Source organism: Mytilus edulis, chromosome 9 (assembly GCF_963676685.1).
Source record: "Mytilus edulis chromosome 9, xbMytEdul2.2, whole genome shotgun sequence".
Lineage (NCBI taxonomy): Eukaryota > Metazoa > Mollusca > Bivalvia > Mytilida > Mytilidae > Mytilus > Mytilus edulis.
Genome location: NC_092352.1, coordinates 33,324,719 through 33,345,235, shown reverse-complemented (window position 1 = coordinate 33,345,235; position 20,517 = coordinate 33,324,719). Strand labels below are relative to the sequence as shown.

The window sequence follows — 20,517 nt, the reverse complement described above, 5'->3', positions numbered from 1 at the left end:
AAAAACAAACGACGCAACGTTAAATTGTAACACACACAAAAACGAACTATAATATAACAATGGCCATATTCCTGACTTGGTACAGGACATTTTTAAAGGAAAAAATGGTGGGTTGAACCTGGTTTTGTGGCATGCCAAACCTCGCACTTTAATGGCAATGTTAAATATAACATAGAAATAACATAATATTACAGGACTACAATACAATAAATAGGAAAACGTAAGCCACTCCTTGTGATCGATTCTCCTTCTCGCCGGGTAGCCATCGTAAAGTAGCAGAATATGACGTTTACATTATTCCGACTTTTGTTTGAACACTTTCTTATCACCCCCAGAGTTTGGTTGGGTTCGTGGTCGGTGCTCAGTCTTTGGTTTTCTATGTTGTGTTTGATGTACTATTGTTTGTCTGTTTGTCTTTTTTTTTTTTTGGGGGGGGGGGGAGGTCATCGTCAGTTTATTGTCAAATTTCGTATTGTTCTCCCTCTCTTAGGAAACATACTGAACTTGGTTGAGGACTACTCATCAAGGTCATGTAAGCTCGTCATCTTATCTCTTTTTCCCTCAAGTATACCAGTATATGGAAACCATGACGACGACTTGGGTACATCTCCCATGCTAAGTTGAACCCTATTAGCTATGGCTGCATGCCTTTTTTTGGTGCTTCAAAACTATGGCCAATAATGCAGCCATATTGCTGATTATACTACCTAATCTGTAGTTACCTTATATCTGTATATAGCTTATATATAGCTGTTTTAGACAGATTTAGGCAGACTACATGTATTTGACTCTTTTTTTACTCTTAAACTGAACTTGTGAAGTTCCACGGTATCCTTAGATAATATTAAAAGGGTAGAACTACAGCCTATCTCCTGATCATTTTTTGACAAATCAATGATGATAGATTCCAAGAAAATTGTAAATATTTGTAAAAAAAAATCATACAAAAATATTGAAAAGCCAGAAAAGTGTAGAAAAGTACAAAAACTAAAACAGATACTAAAAAAGCAGGAAAATGTGAAATGTGAGGGAAACATATACAGATACTGGATAAAAAGGAAATGTACAAATTGAGGTCATACGCATCCAAAAACGTAAAATTAAAATCACAAAATGTCTGAATCTTAAGAGATGATAACTGTTTGTCTTTTTCATTTTTAGCCATGGCGTTGTCAGTTTATTTTCGATTAGGAGTTTGACTGTCCCTCTGGTATCTTTCATCCCTCTTTTAAAACCATCAGATCTCTTTTAATTTGTTTGACACAGCTGTAAATAAAAGCACCAGTAGTATACCGCTGTTTGAAAGTCACAGATCAATTGATAGAAAAGAAATCCAGGTTACAAACTAAAACCAAGGGAAACACATCACCTATAAGAGGAAAACAACGAAATAATAGAAACTATTGTCATAAATGGCCCATGATCCAACATGAACACTTTTATTCTCTTTCTTTTTGACATTTATCAAATATCTGAGTATCTGTCACATACAGAAGTTTAAATAGTGAAATACAATTTTTGTCATTGTTTTCTGCAAAACATCACAGTCTTCATCACAATCCAGAACCTCCTTGGCATAGTGGAGATTTACCAACATTCTGACCTGAATCTTCCCATTGTTTTGGTGTTTTTGCCTACAAATAGGATATAAAATACAATGTTATATGTATATATGGAAGTAAATATTACACATGTTAAAACTTATATCTATTTAGTACTGCCGACCAAACTGTTGTTTTAAAAACAAGAGGCTCATAAGACTGAATCACGCATTCAAGAAAATATGTCATTTTGTTTTACTGATTCTATAATTTTGCCAATGATCTAAAAAAAAATCAATTTTAGATTATTAAACTTATTTGAAATGTATATATAGCAGAAGGTATGAAAATAACCAAAAATGATTCCTTTCACATTTAAAAAAACTAGAGGGTCCAAGGACCCTGTGTCGCTCACCTGATATTTTTATTTACAATTGTTGCATGATAAATGCAACTGTTGTACTGTCGTTTAGTTTCAGAGATATAATACTAAAAAGTGCATTTGAAACCTATGTTTTATTTCAGCCATGTGGGCAGGCAGGGTCATCATACACAGTGGTCCCTGGATATCCTAGTGGTGATTTAAACCAAATTCGACAGTTGTTTCAGGGGAGAATTTTTGTAAAATTTATCTAACAAGAAATGCAAAGTAATGAGAAAGCTGTGAAGTAGTTTTGTTGTTGCGTAACCCCCCCCCCCCCCCCCCCCCACACTTTGCCACCAGTGCAAGGGTTGTATAGCCAGCTGAGGTCGTGAAAAACTCTCTTTCTTTTGTTGTTGCAGATAGATCTTGACCTGATAAACAATTTTACCACATGTCAGATTTGCTCTAAATGCTTTGGTTTTTGAGTGATAAGCCAAAAACTGCATTTTACCCCTATGTTCTATTTTTAGCCATGGCGGGCATCTTGGTTGGTTGGCTGGATCACCGGACACAATTTTTAAACTAAATACCCCAATGATGATTGTGGCCAAGTTTGGTTTAATTTAATCCAGTAGTTTCAGAGGAGAAGATTTTTGTAAAAGATAACTAAGATTTACGAAAAATGGTTAAAAATTGACTTTAAAGGGCAATAACTCCTAAAGGGGTCAACAGACCATTTTAATCATGTTGACTTATTTGTAGATCTTACTTAGCTGAACATTTTGCTGTTTACAGTTTATCTCTATCTATAATAATATTCAAGATAATAACCAAAAACAGCAAAATTTCCTTAAAATTACCAATTCAGGGGCAGCAACCTATCAAAGAGTTGTCCCATTCATCTCAAAATTTCAGGGCAGATAGATCTTGACCTGATAAACAATTTTACTACAGTCAGATTTGCTCTAAATGCTTCTGTTTTTGAGTGATAAGCCAAAAACTGCATTTTACCCCTATGTTCTATTTTTAGCCATGGCGGCCATCTTGGTTGGTTGGCCGGATCACCGGACACAATTTTTAAACTAGATACCTGAATGATGATTGTGGCCAAGTTTGGTTTAATTTGGTCCAGTAGTTTCAGAGGAGAAGATTTTTGTAAAAGATAATTAAGATTTACGAAAAATGGTTAAAAATTGACTATAAAGGGCAATAACTTCTAAAGGGGTCAACAGACCATTTTGGTCATGTTGACTTATTTGTAGATCTTACTTTGCTGAACATTTTTGCTGTTTACAGTTTATCTCTATCTATAATAATATTCAAGATAATAACCAAAAACATCAAAATTTTCTCAAAATTACCAATTCAGGGGCAGCAACCCAACAACGGGTTGTCCGATTCATCTGACAATTTCAGGGCAGATAGATCTTGACCTGATAAACAATTTTACCCCATGTCAGATTTGCTCTAAATGCTTTAGTTTTTGAGTTATAAGCCAAAAACTGCATTTTAACCCTATGTTCTATTTTTAGCCATGGCGGCCATCTTGGTTGGTTGGGCGGGTCACCGGACACAATTTTTGAACTAGATACCCTAATAATGATTTTGGCCATGTTTGGTTAAATTTGGCCCAGCAGTTTCAGAGGAGAAGATTTTTGTAAAAGTTAACGACGACGGACGCAGGACGACGGACGACGACGGACGACGACGGACGACGACGGACGACGACGGACGCCGGACGCCAAGTGATGAGAAAAGCTCACTTGGCCCTTCGGGCCAGGTGAGCTAAAAATCTGATTAACTAAGTTCAAATTCTCAACCACACCTAAATCTCGTGCAAGGTCGTTACTATCTTCAATTGTTTGAAAAAAAACTGTTGGGAAGTAGCTCTTGTAAAGAGTCCCTAATACTTTTAATTAAAATAAGAAGTAGGAAGATCTTCATTTGCTGCTATATATATCAAAAGCTGTGTACTAAGGATCATTATTTTATTTTATATTATTTTATTTTATTTTATATTATTTTTTAATTGATACAGTTGTGTTTGCTATTTTGTAGATCTTATTTAGTGGTCTTTTTGTGGATCTTGTATTAATGATCCTTTTTACTGGTCATAGTTTCTTCTTATCTAAAATTGATTTTTTTTTAGATCATTGGCAAAATTATAGAATCAGTAAAACAAATCTTCTTTTAAAGGCAATAACTCCCAGATAAAGTCATCTTATTGTTCTTTTTCATCAGTATATTGTAGATCTTGTGATTTAATAATTCATGTAGTTGAACACCATACTTATTATCAATTATAGCCTTCCATGGTAATTGCAAAATAAAACGAAAATTATACAAAATTGTCATTTAAGGACAAAAACTCCTTTTTAGGAGTCATCTAAGGATAACTCCCCTTTGGTAATTTTCGCCTCTCTTTTCCACTCATTGACATTTCCTGTTGCCTATCCTATCATTAATGCTGTTTACAGTTTTATATTTAGCTATTATAGTTTTTTGAGAAAATTGGCAAACACTTGATAATTAGACAAACATGGTCATTCAAGGGCAATAAGTTGAAAACCTCCTTCAAGAGACATTCAATGGTTTTCCACATATTGATTTTTGTGTAGCTCTTGTATTGAGGATCATTTTTTTCTGTGTTCAGTAAATACCTTTCTATTATAGATTTTGAGATGAAAGACAATCTCACAAAAAATAATAAAAACCATAATTTAAGGGAAGTAGCTCTTGTAAAGAGTCCCTAATACTTTTAATTAAAATAAGAAGTAGGAAGATCTTCATTTGCTGAACATTTTTGCCCGGTAAGATTTTCTTTATCTTTTAATGTTTTCAAGATATAAAGACATTTGATGCATTTCATCCTTCTGTTTTATTTTTAACCATGGGGCCATATTAGTTGACTGACAGGAGAAAAAAAACAAAAGCTGTGTACTAAGGATCATTATTTTTTAAGTTCAGTCAAAAAAGAATCTTGTAGTTTTAGAGCAGATTTTTTTCAAACAATTAAAGATAGTAACGACCTTGCACGAGATTTAGGTGTGGTTGAGAATTTGAACTTAGTTAATCAGATTTTATTTTTAAATGTGAAAGGCATTATTTTTAGTTATTTTCATACCTTCTGCTATGATCAAATAACTGGGGTTTTTTTTCCAAATTGTGGTAGCTAATAAGACATAGCCCATTCAAAACAAATTATTACCCTGGTATCAAGCTATATGAGGGGGAGGACAGGGGTAAGGGAGACCGGGAGAAAGGGGGTAGGAGAAAGGAGAAAGGGGGTGGGAGAAAGGAGAAAGGGGGTAGGAGAAAGGAGAGGAAGGCTGGGAGAAAGGAGAAAAAGTTGGAGAAAGGAGAAAAAATAAAATATCTCTCCTTTAAAAAAAATTTCTAATATTTCAAGAAAAAATATCTCAAAAGGAGATGTTTTATTCTAATGGGAGAAAGGAGAACAGGGGTAGGAGAAAGGAGAAGAGGGGTGGGAGAAGGGAGAAGGGTACCCCCCTGTCCTCCCCCTCCTATATGGCATTATTGTATGAGATCCATGCTATGATGAGTTCCCTTCCTACATCTCTATAAACAACTAGAGAACAAGATGACAATATCAAGTGGGAAACCTCTCACCTCATTTGTTAATATTTATAGATACAAACTGAACTATTAAGAACTCATGTGACAAGCAATAAAAAAATAGCATGTCTATAACATAACTTTTGCCATCATTTTACAATGCAAGTACATTTGTACTAAGAAATATTGTATGTCAAAACACTGTGTATCTATACTAAATTTTCAAAATTTTCAAATTCAAAATCTTTTTAATTACTCACAATTATTGAAAGTGCATGCACAGATCCTTGGAGTTCATCTGCTAAGTTTTCATTGACCATTCTATGTCTCTACAAAATAAGATTCAACTATAAAACATTTTTTGTTCATCATAACTACAATTTCATAAAGACATCAGCCTGTAGATGTGATGTAGCTGAAAATCACAGAATCCAACAAAAGACACTAGCAAAGTGACAACAAAGCAATGATGGTCAGATAAACAGACTGCCAGATGAAAAGAAGGAAAATATTCTATACTTGGGAAGTCCCTTGTGTGGGGTACTAAATAAAATAAACTTCTTTTTTTTTAAATGAACAATGAGTAAATTATTTTTTACAAACTATATCTGTGAACATTTATAATTCTCTTCTCCATATTTTATTTTTTAACATATCAAATCTTTGCTATCTTTTTAACTGATGTTCATTATGTGATTTACGTAATTTCAATATGTAAATGAAAGATAGAACATAATATTTTGATATTTTTTGTTTACTCTGCAGCAGTTGTTAACAACAAAAATATGAGATATCTGCATAAAATTTTCATTCTCTTTTTATAATTGCGTTGCTTTCAAACTTAACTTGCAAATACAAACATTAATGTTAGATACTAGTAGTTCATTTAAAAATATCTCAACATATTTTCAGTGAATTAAAGTAATGAATATCTTTTTTAATAAATATTTTGCCATTTGAGACAAATTCAAAGATTCATAGGTTTTCTGTATTGGGGGTTTTGTTACACTTTGCACATTAAAAAAAACAATAAAGGAAAAAGGAAAATCACAAAAATACTGAATTCCTAGGAAAATGTAAAACGGAAAGTCCCTAATCAAAATGGCAAAATCAAAAGCAGTCACACATCAAAAGAATGGATAACAACTATCGAAAGATAGTTTTCAATTTGCATTTTTATTTCTGGGCTTAAAAGCCTTACAATCAATAGAATTTTTTTAATTTTTTTTATAATACAAACCTTAATAAGTGGCTGGCCTTCAAACATATTTGATATTACCACAACTTTAAAATGACTTTCAGATCCTACAATTGTAAAAAAGACATTTCATTAAACACACTATACAAAAATATAAAATTCAAGACCTGCAACAATCAATTGACTATCAAAACATATAAAGACAAAAAACAAAAGTTGTAATGACTCTCAAAACCATAAATATCAATGGACATTCAGAACTTATAAAGATAAAAATTTATTCAAGGACATTCAAATCAGTTCTGTATACATGTGCCTGTCCCAAGTCGGCAGCCTGTAATTCAGTGGTTGTCATCTGTTGCTGTGTTACATATTTTTTTTTTTTCGTTTATTATTTTTTAAATAAATCAGGCTGTTAGTTTTCTTGTTTGAATAGTTACATTTGCCATGTTGGGGCCTTTTATGGCTAACTATGCAGTATTGGCTTTCCTTTATGTTACAGGCCGTACAGTGACCTATATAATTTCTATGTCATTTGGTCTCTTGTGAATAGTTGTCACATTGGCAATCATACCACATTTTCTTTTTATGCCCCATTTATGGGCATTATGTTTTCTGGTCTGTCCGTCCGTCCGTCCATTTCTTCGTCTGTTCGTTCGTTTATCCGTTCGACTGTTCGTCACGTTTCAGGTTAAAAGTTTTAGTTAAAGTTTTTGGTCGATGTAGTTTTTGATGAAGTTGAAGTCCAATCAACTTGAAACTTAGTAAACATCTTCCCTATGATATGATCTTTCTAATTTTAATGCCAAATTAGAGATTTTATTCCATTTTTACAGTCAACTGAACATAGAAAATGATAGTGCAGATGGGGCATCCATGTACTTGGGACACATTCTTCTATATATATCATTATTTCCAAATTCCAGATTATAACTCTCAAAACATTCCATGTCAGATGAGAGTCTCATCCTAGTTTTGTTGGTTTTGTATAAAAATTAAAAAAAATATCTTACTAGTAGTTTGACCTATTACCTTTAGGTACATTGTGCATAAAACTTTCATTTATAACTTCTAGATGCTGTGGTTTAAGTCCTTCTGTTAATTTCTTGGTAATTGAACTTTCCACTGGTTTCTTCAAAAAAATAATATTATTCTAAAAGATAGGGATCACATGCTGTAAATAAGGATATTTATATTTTATTGGTTTTAAAGGAGTATGTTTGGTAAGGTCCTAAAATGGCCCCCATTTGTAGCGTAAATTTCAAATTAGAATTTATTGACTAATATCACAATGAATTATAGCTAATAAATGTTCCTGAGTTTTATAATGACGTCACAAGTTGTACTCATATTAATTTTCAAAAAAAAAATCAAAGAAAATGGGTAAATTTCCATTGATTATCGGACAGGAAACATAGAGCGCATACATCGCAACAAAGATCTTTTGAAATAATGTTTATGAAGACATTTTACATGTTTTAATTGAATATTTAGCTTGTCGACGGCTGCGCTCTATGTTTCCTTGTCCTAAATTTGGTTGAAATCCAGCCGATTTTGCCAAATTTCACAAAAATCTCTTATCTTGACCTATTTGTGATGTAAAAATCAACGTGTTAGAATTAAACTTTGACAAAAATAGTTCTATTTAACTTTCTCTCATGTCTTTAAGTCAACTTAAATATTTTTTGTCTTGTCACATTGAACTTTATAATCGGGGCCAAATATGGCCCTTACCGAACTTACTCCTTTGTGTTGTTTAAGTAACAGAACACTCCAATTGTACACACAAATACATTAATAATATAATTTGTGTTTCTTTTTCTTATCAGAAAAATTGAAATGATATATTTTAACTGTTGGTCATCTTATAATTTTCATCATGAGTCTCTGTGACCTATACGTTTTTTGCCATCAGGGATATTGCCATCTACATCTAATGGTTTGTTGGAGTATTTCCGTTTATTCATTTTCCTTGAGAGCTTTAACTGAGGTGGAAAGCTGTATCAATGGCAATAACATGAACTCCTTTTCTTTTAATATGACTTCACAATTATTAATCATTTTATGATTTTCAGTGCCGGCTTACATTGAGTTAATCAGTTAGAAACTAAACATTTAAACAGCCATGCATAAAAAGGGAATTTTGAATTGTTCCATTAAAACAAGTACTTAGATAAAATGTCATGAATAATTATAATAAAATGTTAACAATAAAAATTCCAAAAGGAACAACTAATTTCAAGAACAAAATAAAGCATGTAAAATTGTATATGGTTAACTGATTCTGAAACAGAAAAACCTTTAAAATGTTTAGAAAGAATGAAATATCTACAACATAAAACAAGAGAATACATTAACCATTAACAACAAAAACCTCAAAATAACACATTTACAAAGACATAAAAAACATTAAAATATCACACATAGTCCAAATACCCTGCTTGGTATAGGTAACAATTTGAAGAGGTTATTATAAACAAGAAGATGTGGGTGGTATCAGTGCACGGATTAGAAGTTCCTTCATAATATAGGTTCAAAGTGGAAGAAATTTTCTGTATTATTATTTCCAATGGAATAAATATAATAGTATTTGTTTCTTACAGAATAAGGGGTATAGAATATTTGTTTCAACAGGAACAGATATTATGACATTGTACACTAAAAAGTTTCCAGGAGAAATTCTGTTAGTCAGAACAAATATACCCTTTGTTTTACAACATGTCAACTGTTTTTTTATAACAAAAAGTTACCTGCACAGCAGAATCAGCCATTTGTGACATACGACAGAAATTCAACTTGTAATTCTGCGACAACCTCCTTATTCCTACAAAAAAGGAAAAATATAGTACACTGGTATAGGTATCACTGTAGTGATGTGGAATGTTAAATGTGAATATGGCAAACAAGAACCCACAAAACATCTGAATAAGTTAACAATATAATTGATTGATTTGCTTTGACATGAATGAATAGTATAGCATTTTTCCCTTTATACTTCAATTATTATCAAAATAAAATCAGGATGATTACTAACAAATCTAGCTTAATCTTGCTACATGCTAATGAGTCTGTTCAAAATCAGAAATTCTGTCAGTGTTTACATGGCTATTATTTCATCATGGTTTTTTTTCTAATTGAGAGTTAGGTGTTTTTGTCATATTTTTTTTCATCTCTAATCAAATTATTCACAACAAGACTAATAACCTTTTAGAACAGATTGTACTGTGTAGGTGCTCATATGTTAATTTGGGTGTGAACTGGAGTCATGTTACTAGGATGTTTATATCAGAGCTGAGATGATACTTAATTTAAAAAATTGTTGGATAGTTGTTAAATTGTTAGGCTGTATTGATGGGGTTTTTTTTCCAGATCTCCATGTATTCACATAGCGATCCATGTCATCACATGACAGAAGTTAAGTTGTCACAGAAAATATTATATTAGATGTCCTTAAAAACTACATTAGTTTTGGCTAAAATGAATTATTCACAAGTATGAACTTATGAGAAAATAGCTACATAGTATTTTAAAAATATTACTATTAGAACTTCCTTTCTGGTAGACTTTGAATACTTAGTGTCCAGTGGGAAATAAAGCATGCAAACAGGATGTTATAAGACAAGGCAAAACTTAACAATTCAAAACCTGCAATTATCATGATGAGCATTATCTGAGATGAACAATAAATATTATAACAAACTTATTTCAAGATTAAACTGGTTAGAAAAAAAGGATTCATATTTTAGTGAAAAGTGTTAAAGCATCAAATAATAATTTGACAAACTGGAGTTATGCATTGGAAGACATCCTTTATCTTTTATTACATGATAGAATTATATTGGTCACAAGTCGTAACAAAACAAAATAGGTAAATTTACTGAACATTCCTTATTCAATTTCGATTATCTTGAGTTATCTCCCCTTATTTTACCAAGTTAAATAAAAAATTATTCAGTATTAGTGAAAACAGATGTAATACAATAATTAAAGTCATTTAAAATGAGTGACTGGTGAACAGTAATGTTAATCAAATTCTTGAGCAAATGTATGCATACATCATAAACTTAGTCTTCTGTGCACAATTTCATCATTTTTACACATCCATATAGTATAATCGTTAAAAATAATTTCTCTTGGTCTGTTATGATGTGAAAAGATGGCAGCTAAATACTTTGTTGTGTTTTGAAGACGTAGTTTGCCTATTGTCACCTTTATAGTAAAGGTAAACAATTAACAAAGAAGCATGGATATTGAGCATATGTATAACATGAACAATAAGAAATAGTTTATTTCAATGACAGATTTATGCGTATTACAATCACTGGATCACTTTTACAAAAAAGGTCACACTGAGTTCACTGCATACATGATACAGAAAACATATCTGTGAATTGTTAACTGGAAGCAAGCAATTTAAAAAATAGTAAATTTATTCTAAATTTGGATGAACTATAGGATTTTCTTGAGAAAAAAGCAAATATACAGTACATAAGTTTTTTTTAATAAAAACTAGCCATTTAGTTATATTAAAAAAACATATGAATATTTTTTTTCAATTTGAAGTAACATAATTTTTCTTCTGACATCTATTATACAAAAGCTTACAATTGAATTGCATTCCTTTGACGACTTTATTTAGGTTTTTATTCAGATGTTTATCCTGTTTATATTTATGACACTGGTACAACTTTTAAGGGGATGCTCGGTCAAATTTATGCTTTTTGTTTTTCATTCAATTTTACTGGGAAATATTTTTTTGTTATTAAACTACTTTTTACATTCATCCATCTTCCATTACATTTCACAATGCTTATACAAAATATCTGACGCCACAATGGAAAAGAAATTGTTGTACAATAAAATTGAGAATGGAAACGGGGAATGTGTCAAAGAGACAACAACCCGACCAAATAAAAAACAACAGCATGTTGACGTCAATAGTTCAAGCAGTACAGATTCTCTGGTCAGCCGTGAATATCAATAAGGTGTATCATAGCAAGCTATTCATAATTAAGAACTAGAAGGAAAAGAAAGAAACTCTTCCTAAGTTGTCAGCAAATGTGCGATTTATATTTGATTTGTTTATTTTCTGTATTTTAATTTCACTTTTCAATTTTGATTGTTTGTTTTGACAAAATGTTAACTTTTGGGGGAATTTGAGGGGGTGATGGGAGGGAAGGGGTTAATTATATTGGTAGATCTTTTTCATAGTCTTATAGTTTACCTTTCAGCATTTTAAAAATTAACATTCCACATTTCCTTCACTGTCATGTCTCTTTTGACAATGACGACCTATAATTTGACCTGGTATGGGTTTAAAAGACACTATTTTATTGGCTCATACAAATGTCATTATCTAGAACGTCAGCATGTCTTCTTCCAAGAGGCAGAAAATTGAAAAATTCTTCAAATTCAGTAGTGATTCAGAAAATTGTACAGTTTGTATTCCTGAGGTATCATTTCTGTGTTCTGTATTATTTGATTTGCATACCATTTTCTATATAACAATTCTGCATAATTTAGCACCCCCCTTTTTCACTTATCTATTTTATTTTACTTTTAGCACCACAGTGACCAGTATTGATAGGCTTATGAATACAATTTTACATTGTTATGCCCCACCTACGATAGTAGAGGGGCATTATGTTTTCTGGTCTGTGCGTCCGTTCGTTCGTTCGTCCGTCCGTCCGTTCGTTCGTTCGTCCGTTCGTTCGTTCGTCCGTCTGTCCCGCTTCAGGTTAAAGTTTTTGGTCGAGGTAGTTTTTGATGAAGTTGAAGTCCAATCGACTTCAAACTTGGTACACATGTTCCCTATGATATGATCTTTCTAATTTTAATGCCAATTAGAGATTTTACCCCAATTTCACGGTCCACTGAACATAGAAAATGATAGTGCGAGTGGGGCATTCGTGTACTGAGGACACATTCTTGTTAATATATTATTAAAACAAGAAACATATAGAGTGGGGTGCTCATTTTCGCCATATCTTTCCATGTTTTCTTCAGTTTATGTTCAGGTCCTTAAATTATGTTTTTGAAGTATACTGATATTTCTATATATGAAGATAACTTCAAATGCAAAATATTCTTAGCTTCAAAACGTGTTTGTTTTGAGAAAAATCATTTGAAATGTTGGATTAAAGGGTGTTTGAAATTTCCTGATGTTTTGTCAACGGGAAACACATATTCGCCGTTGTTACACATCTATATTAAAACCAAATAACTGCAGCTTTAAACAATATGTATCAAATAAATTTCATTATAGACAAATAGCAGAAATTTGAAAGGTGTAAAAAAAACTGAAATTTAGAGCAATCAGTCAAAGAATTACTAAAGAGATACCTCTTTGAAATGTTTTTTTTTTCATTCAGGAAATTGGCTGAAAATCGTTGTCCGTTTTTCGGTTCTCTGTGGTAAGTGCCGAAATGTGGTCTCATTTTCAAAAATTATCATATTTGTTATAAAAATATAATTTACCGGCATATTTCTTCAATTTCAACCATCCTTTGAAGTTTTTACACCTCAAAATCATAAAACGGCCAAATTGTGTCCACGGCAAATATGAGCGCCCTACTCTACATAAATGATTTTTTTTTATTTGATATTTATGTTTGATAACTATTATGATATACATTTGAAGGAAACAAGATAAAGACATGTTTTAAATCAAAGTTGCTAGCTCAAAAAAATCTGCAAATATAATTTAAGCAAAAAAAACTGCAATACCATTTTCTTTGTAGTGACATGAGTGAAGAAATGTATAATTAGTTAAGCAAAAATTCTTTTATTGGAATTAGCACATGTAATGATTTAGCTTACATGGTTTAGCCTTACTTCAATGTACTTGGTATCAATTGGGATATTGGTTATAAATACTTGTCAAATTTTTCTTTCATCAGAGTTAATAAAAAAATGATTGATGTCCTGGTGTGTACTATGAAATTTGCAATAAGGATAACAAAAAAGTTGACATCCCTTGCTATTCTAACATTGGTATTCATGTTATTTTGGGTTCTTGAATTCTTGGTTTAAATCCCCAGGTCTTGTGTGTTTTGGGAGTCAACATGATCGATATGATTCTCTTGAAAATAATTTTTCCTGACATAATTGAAAGTGCAGCAAAATGATGAAAATACAAGATTTCAATTGCAGATTGTCTTGGGTCATTCACAATTGTGAAGCTCGTAGCATCCCTCTGCTGTAAAATCATCTCTGCAGGGTCAGTTCAAGTCTCTTCAAAATTTGTGTTATAAAGTTCACCACACTTTGCTATTGTATCATCTGTTACAGTAATTATAATTCACAGATTATCAACCCTCCCATGTAAGCATGTTCTTGAATATACATAATTATAGAGTTCAATTGAAGGTCTCATACACATATTGTCATTCTGTAGTCCGACCAGCAAACCATGTACTAACTTTTTTATAAATTAGTTTTAGAAACTTGATTGTATTATCATGATTATAAAGCAAATATATTACAATTTGTGTGTACATTTTATTTTTGGCTACCCACCCAACTGGCAAACCCTCATAAATTTTGTATATATATGTGAGAGACAAAGTCACATTCACATTTTAATAGAAATATAGCACATACCCGGTAATTTTTATTTTAGGTTCTTGATGGTAACTATGGGATGTATGTGTGGCCATGTTCACCAGTATTAGCACAGTATATATGGTACCACAGAGCATCACTCAAAGGCAAAACTATACTTGAGGTCAATACATTAGATGTGTTCCTTTTGGGGATTGTTTTCTGAAGAAAAAAAATCTTTGTTATCACAATTGCAGTTACCCCAAATGATTTGAAATGAAACATAAAACAAACATGTATCAAATGCTACCTTGGGCTGATAACAGAAGATATGAACTACTTAAAAAGATATGTTGTTAAAAGTTTTTTAACAATACATGCATATGAGAAGATATGCTTAGAAGAAATATGGAGCAAAATCCTCTTTATCAAAACAATATTCTCAGGAAGTATATTATTATATATATTTATCTGTTCATGCTTTTGTACCATGTTTCAAGATGGAAAATATTCCTGAAGTGGAATTTTTTTGCACAAAAAAAAACCAACAAAAATATCCTTCAGGTGACATAATCAAATCATTTGAGCTAAGATTAAATTGACGTTTTCTGAAAGCATCTGAAGTTTCATCTGAATTTTAAAAAATGTGATTGATAATGCATTTTTTTAAGTGCCTCTCTACTTAAAATCATACAAAAGATGATTAATGGTTAGAAACCGTACACAAATTTAGCTCAGATATTTTGTTAAGAATAAAGATAATTTTTGAAAAACTTATTCTGAAATTTATACTTTTAGCTTTTATCATAGGTGGTAGAAATGAATGAAATGAGATATATTAAAAGGGAGATAACTTCATTATATGCAGTGTATCCCATTGTCTTTCTGTTTTTATCAGCAGACAGTTTTCAGGAAAATATTTAAACTTTTATTACCATGAAGACATGGATAACTGTTGGTGATTAAATAATTCTATCATTGAAAAAAACAAAACAATTAAATATTTAATTCAATTTGCTATTTAGTTAACGCTGTTAAGAATTTAATTAATATTAAGTTGCACATTTGTTTTTTTATGGATTACAGATTGGTGCTGGAACTTCTCTTCCTGGGATAGTAGCAGCCAAATGTGAAGCCACAGTCATTCTCAGTGATAGTTCTGAATATCCACAATGCCTTGCGAATTGTGCTGCATCATGTGAAGCAAATAATCTGTCCAATATACCAGTGGTTGGTATAAAATGGGGACAATTCACACCAGAATTACTCAATCTTCAACCTGTTGACATTATCTTAGGATCTGACTGTTTCTTTGATACTAAAGGTTAGAAATCTAGTTGGAAAATGGTATTTATAGTGTAATTTGGGGTTATATTGACACTAACATTAATTACAAAGTGATGTAAAAATATGATTGAATTTAAGATATATATGTAAAATATTTATTTCAAGAAAAATTAGAGAATTTCAAAAAAGTTTTTGTTATCAGTTAAAGTATGCATACACATTCCTGTTTAGTTTTTGTCTATCTTTCTGACAAATAAAATTGTGAGTAGCAAAACTTTGAAAACAGTGCTGATGTCTTGTGATATTAATAGTAATTGACATAATTTGTTTTATTGTTTCCAGACTTTGAAGACATCATAGTTACGGTAGCATTTATAATGAAGAAAAGACCAAGTACAGAGTTTTGGTGTACTTATCAAGAAAGAAGGTAACCAGTGTTTTACTCTGTGAAAAAGTCAAAACACTAGGAAAATAAGAAAATAAGTTGTTGGCTGCTCTACTAGATCTTCTTGGAAAAACAGTAAAAGCTGCTAACATGGATAAAAATTAACAACATCAAGGAAACAGATAAAAAAAAACATGTGGCTGCATAATGGAATTCACTTCACAATTCAATTTGATAATAAAATTGTATTTTATATTTGGAAAAGGATATTATATTTATCTACAATCCTTGCAAAAATTAAGTAAATTAAGGGTAAGAGGTGCTCAGAGAACATTATTAGCACATCTCAATCTATTTTGATGAAGGGAAGCCATGGTCAGTTGACAAAATATTCATATAAGTATTTTTGTCTGAAGACAGGAGCTTTAAACCCATTGGTTTATTTTGGTTGCTGTCTGTTGTAATTGTTTATTTTCCTAATGTTAAAAGTTTGAATAAGGTCATGGTTTTCTCTTTTAAATTGTTTAACTTTTTTGTGTCTACCTTTTACTTACTTAAACTATATGGTATAGGATTTGCTCATTGATGAAGGCTGTTCAACTCTTATACATTGGTCTTTTGTGGATAGTTGTCTCATTGGCAATCATACCACAAGACAACAACTTTTTTTACATTACACTATATTGAATCATTTAATGTAATTTAAAGTTGTATTTTGAGTAAATTTGTCAATGAAGTATATATATATTTATGATTACAGTTCTTCTAGAAGTATTGAGTACCTACTGATGAAATGGGGATTAGAGAGCACAGAGATAGATTTAGAAACATTTGAAGGAGACTCACCAACCCTGGCAGGATCAACATTACCTGGGAATCATACCATTCACATGTTCATTATGAAAAAGAAAAAATCAACTGACAGCTAGATTTATAAAACTTCATGTATAATGGACCTTTTCAGAAATGCTAGTTCCATTATCATAAATTATGTTGCACAGTCCTAGTGTCCTGATAAATTTTGTCAGGGCCTTCCAGTAGCATTTAGAATAAGATGTGTCCACAATGCAACACCATTTTGTATGGTCCTATAATACTGCATACTGCTTACACATTACATATTTGGAAGAGGGAATTTTTATATGTGGTTATACAAAATGAATAACCAAAAGATGTCGGAAATTAGATTACCAGTAATTGATATTAAGTTCAAAATATGTGACGAGTACACTTCTCGTACTTTGAAAAAAGGAGCCACTGATAATGTGATGTTCAGAGCACAGAGTAAGTTGACAATATCAACATGATGAAATGATGACTCAAAGAAGTTTGAATTCCCGTTGACAGGTAGAAAAATTTACTGATATTTTTAAGATCTGTTTTAAACAAAGGAGAAGGTTCACGAAGGGTTAAAATTGGCGCTAAATTTTTTATATTTTATAAATCGGGCCAAAAAATTACAAATTTCAAATTGAAATACTAGTGATAATACTATTACCACTAAGACAAAAATATATTTTCCAGCACTTTCCTTTACAATTTATGAAGCTATGACCCCTTAAATAAACATTGTTTGTATTTAAAGGTCAATTTTGGTACTTTTTTCCAATAATTTTAATTGTTTTTGGCCTAATTAAACTTGGCAACCATCCACGATCCAAAAAAGCTTTTATATTGATGAATAATATATCAAAATGGAATCTTTTGGTTACAACACATTTTTGATCATAGGTGGTGGCCAATGTGTTTCCATTTAGCTTTTAGGTCTGAAAATAGCACAAAATCATATTTTAACAAAATGTCCAAAATCAGCTTATTTTGTGGAATATTATGTACTTTTATTAAAAGAACTGATGTATTTAAAATTAACACTTTTGAAATGGACCCATTTACGAACCAAATTGTGACCTTTTTGATGTTATATGATAAAGTTGATATTTTAGGCCATTTTGTGTCAATAGTGAACCTTGTCCTTTGTAACCCTAGAAGTTGTACCGAAAACATATGTTGTTTTGAAATGGTTTTCATTGATGGCAAAACCTATATACTGTTATAAGATTTCGATTAACTTAAGCTTCATTCATTTAAATTCAATATTGAAGTGCTCCACTTCCTGATGTCAAATCATTATCAATTTACATTTCAAAACTATTTGTATTCATCAAAGAATAAAACAATTATGTCTGTTTATGCCTATGATTATGCTTCAGAAAACTCTCGCTTTCTGTGTGTAACATTATCACCTTATCATACCATGTAAAACTTACATATCTTTTACTCTGTTACCAATATGAACGAATAATAAAGAATAATCTCTTGTTGATATTCTGAAAATTTATAATCATAAAAGATGAAATCTAAGAACTTTTTAGTTCAGTTTCTACATAAAGAAACAGTTTTTTATATGTCTTCTATGTAAACTGTTTCTTTTGTCCTGAACCTGCATGGTCTTCGAAATTAGCACAGGACAGACAGGACATGTCTTGTAAAAATATATTCAGTTCTGTTGAAGAAAGAAATGAAGATTCATTAATTCCGTCCTGTAAATGCCAAGCCCCAATTTCTTTGACTGCATGCATGAAATATTTGTCAATGGACATTAAGCAATAATAATCAATTAAAGACTAACAACTTCAGAAAAAATAATGTTGTATTTTTTGAAGTGATTGCTGATTATGCATTATTAAAGATATGATTATGAGTTAACATTCCAAACTTTACCTAAGTTTTTCAATGTATTAAAATGTAGGGTATGCAATATGATTTTTTTTTTTTTTTTTCATTTTCAGGTACAAGAAAAAGAAGAAGAGCAGATGAGAAAAGAATGACAATGATGGTTTTAAACAGAATCTTTGGCAAATGTGCAATAAAAAATAGAAAGAGCAAATAAAATAAAATATTCAGAATATTTTCTCTTTAGTTCAGAGAACTAAAATGAGCTTTTCTCGTCACTTGTTGCACATCTTTGATGTACATTAACTTTTACAAAAATCTCCTCTAAAATTATAAAGAAGTTTCTAGTTTTAAAATGTGTTTGATGACCCTGCCTGCCAACCAACATGGCTGACAGGGCTAAAAATTTAACAAATTGGATAAGTGTAAGGTTGACAATTATCTTGAAAACACATATAGACAGATAAAAAATCTGACAAGGGCAGAATTGTTCAGAATGTTCAGATCTTCAAATTATTCATTTAAAACAAGAATTCTGTGAGTATTGCATGGCAAAACATAGTCCCCTACTGGTTAAAATTGTTGTATAGGAACAAAATCAGAACTAGATCTATAACTTGTAATGGTGTAAACTATATAACAAATATAAGGTCAATATCTTCAAGCATGATGAAAAGGAAAACTGATTATTTAAATGAATTTTGTAAGTCAAGGACCATAACTCTGCACATATTCATCAAACGGAACAAAGTTCGAACTTAATCTGTTGAAGATAATAGTTGGAACCTAAATGACCTTAAGTCATCTGTATACAATGCATTAATTATCAAGCTCTCCTTTGATAAGAAATAAGCTTTAGAGAAAAAGTCCAAGCTGTTGGTGCTTGCCTTGCATACCTGTCTTGCTTACTGGAACATTAGTTACAGACAGGACAAAAATAACACAATTTTCAACAGTCCCGTCACCTTAAAATTTATACGAGAGTGCACATGCTTTAATGTTTTGCCTTCTTTACTAATAATAGATATTATGTTGATAGTCCTAAATATAAAGCTATACTACAACTATCACATAAACTTAACATGATCCAAGAAAATGAGGTCAAGGTCTAATAAACCAAACAAGAAATACATGTACACCTTACAATCATTCAATAAACTAAATATAGTTGATGTAAACCAAGAAAACTAAACATTGACCAATGGACCATGAAAATGAGGTCATATATATACCAATATACGGGTACCTCATTGTACTTGATGCCTCGGAGAGGTTTCTTTTTCTTCTGGTTGGCTTTTGTTGTTCTCGAACCTTGTGGAAGTTAATTTGTCATATCACATTGGGCTTGTGGTCAGTTTCCAAGGATAGATCACAGAGATGTCCATTAACTATGAAAATGAGGTCAAGGCCAGATGAACTCTGCCAATTATTTCATGCGACTGTCATAAAAGTGAGAGTTTTAGCGCTATAAAACTAGGTTCAATCCACCATTTTCTACATTTGAAATTGCCAGTACCAAGTCAGGAATATGGCAGTTGTTGTTCATTCGTTTGATGTGTTTTATCCTTTGATGTTGCCATTTGACTTCCGTTTTGAATTGTCCTTGGAGTTCAGTATATTAGTGATTTTACTTTTTTTTTTTATGTGTACACCTTACAATAATTCCATGCACTAAATGCATTTGACCTACTTAATATAGTATCTATGAAATGGACCTATCATGCAACATAAAATTGACAAAATTGAGGTCCAGGTCAGGTGAGCACTGATTGACAGACCATGCAAGGATCCTATATACCAAACACAATTCTCCAATTACTTTTAAATAAGTGCGAAATTCATATTACAAAAAAAATACATATTCTTTTACAATTGGTCGCTTAGCAATGAAAATGAGGTCAAGACTAATGGATCTATAAGAGATAGAAATTTCTTAACATTAGGTATATAA

At 31.4% G+C, this 20,517-nt stretch overlaps 2 protein-coding genes across 2 annotated transcripts; one reads left to right on the top strand and one right to left on the bottom strand.

The window, feature by feature from the left end:
- Positions 1-1,403: 1,403 nt before the first annotated feature.
- On the bottom strand, positions 1,404-12,021 carry LOC139488187 (DNA-binding transcriptional regulator BolA-like). Its single transcript, XM_071273640.1, has 6 exons — positions 11,904-12,021; positions 9,430-9,503; positions 7,712-7,811; positions 6,722-6,786; positions 5,742-5,810; positions 1,404-1,634 (listed from the first exon to the last, which is right to left on the bottom strand). The coding sequence occupies exons 1-6, from the start codon at positions 11,926-11,928 to the stop codon at positions 1,554-1,556; spliced, it is 414 nt and encodes a 137-aa protein (XP_071129741.1). The 5' UTR covers positions 11,929-12,021; the 3' UTR covers positions 1,404-1,553.
- On the top strand, positions 12,017-18,828 carry LOC139488185 (histone-arginine methyltransferase METTL23-like). Its single transcript, XM_071273638.1, has 6 exons — positions 12,017-12,132; positions 14,301-14,405; positions 15,308-15,545; positions 15,851-15,935; positions 16,654-17,177; positions 18,683-18,828. Exons 1-5 carry the CDS (start codon positions 12,049-12,051, stop codon positions 16,820-16,822), a joined length of 681 nt encoding a protein of 226 aa, XP_071129739.1. The 5' UTR covers positions 12,017-12,048; the 3' UTR covers positions 16,823-17,177; positions 18,683-18,828.
- Positions 18,829-20,517: the final 1,689 nt, after the last annotated feature.

Coding starts and splice junctions, on each gene's coding strand:
- LOC139488187 (XM_071273640.1), bottom strand. CDS start 11,928: ATGTTAATTTTTAAAATGCTGAAAG. Junction 9,504..11,903: donor AATTTTTAAAATGCTGAAAG/GTAAACTATAAG, acceptor CCTTTTTTGTAG/GAATAAGGAGGTTGTCGCAG. Junction 7,812..9,429: donor TGGCTGATTCTGCTGTGCAG/GTAACTTTTTGT, acceptor ATTTTTTTGAAG/AAACCAGTGGAAAGTTCAAT.
- LOC139488185 (XM_071273638.1), top strand. CDS start 12,049: ATGTCTTCTTCCAAGAGGCAGAAAATTGAAAAATTCTTCAAATTCAGT. Junction 12,133..14,300: donor GTACAGTTTGTATTCCTGAG/GTATCATTTCTG, acceptor TTTTTATTTTAG/GTTCTTGATGGTAACTATGG. Junction 15,546..15,850: donor CTGTTTCTTTGATACTAAAG/GTTAGAAATCTA, acceptor TATTGTTTCCAG/ACTTTGAAGACATCATAGTT.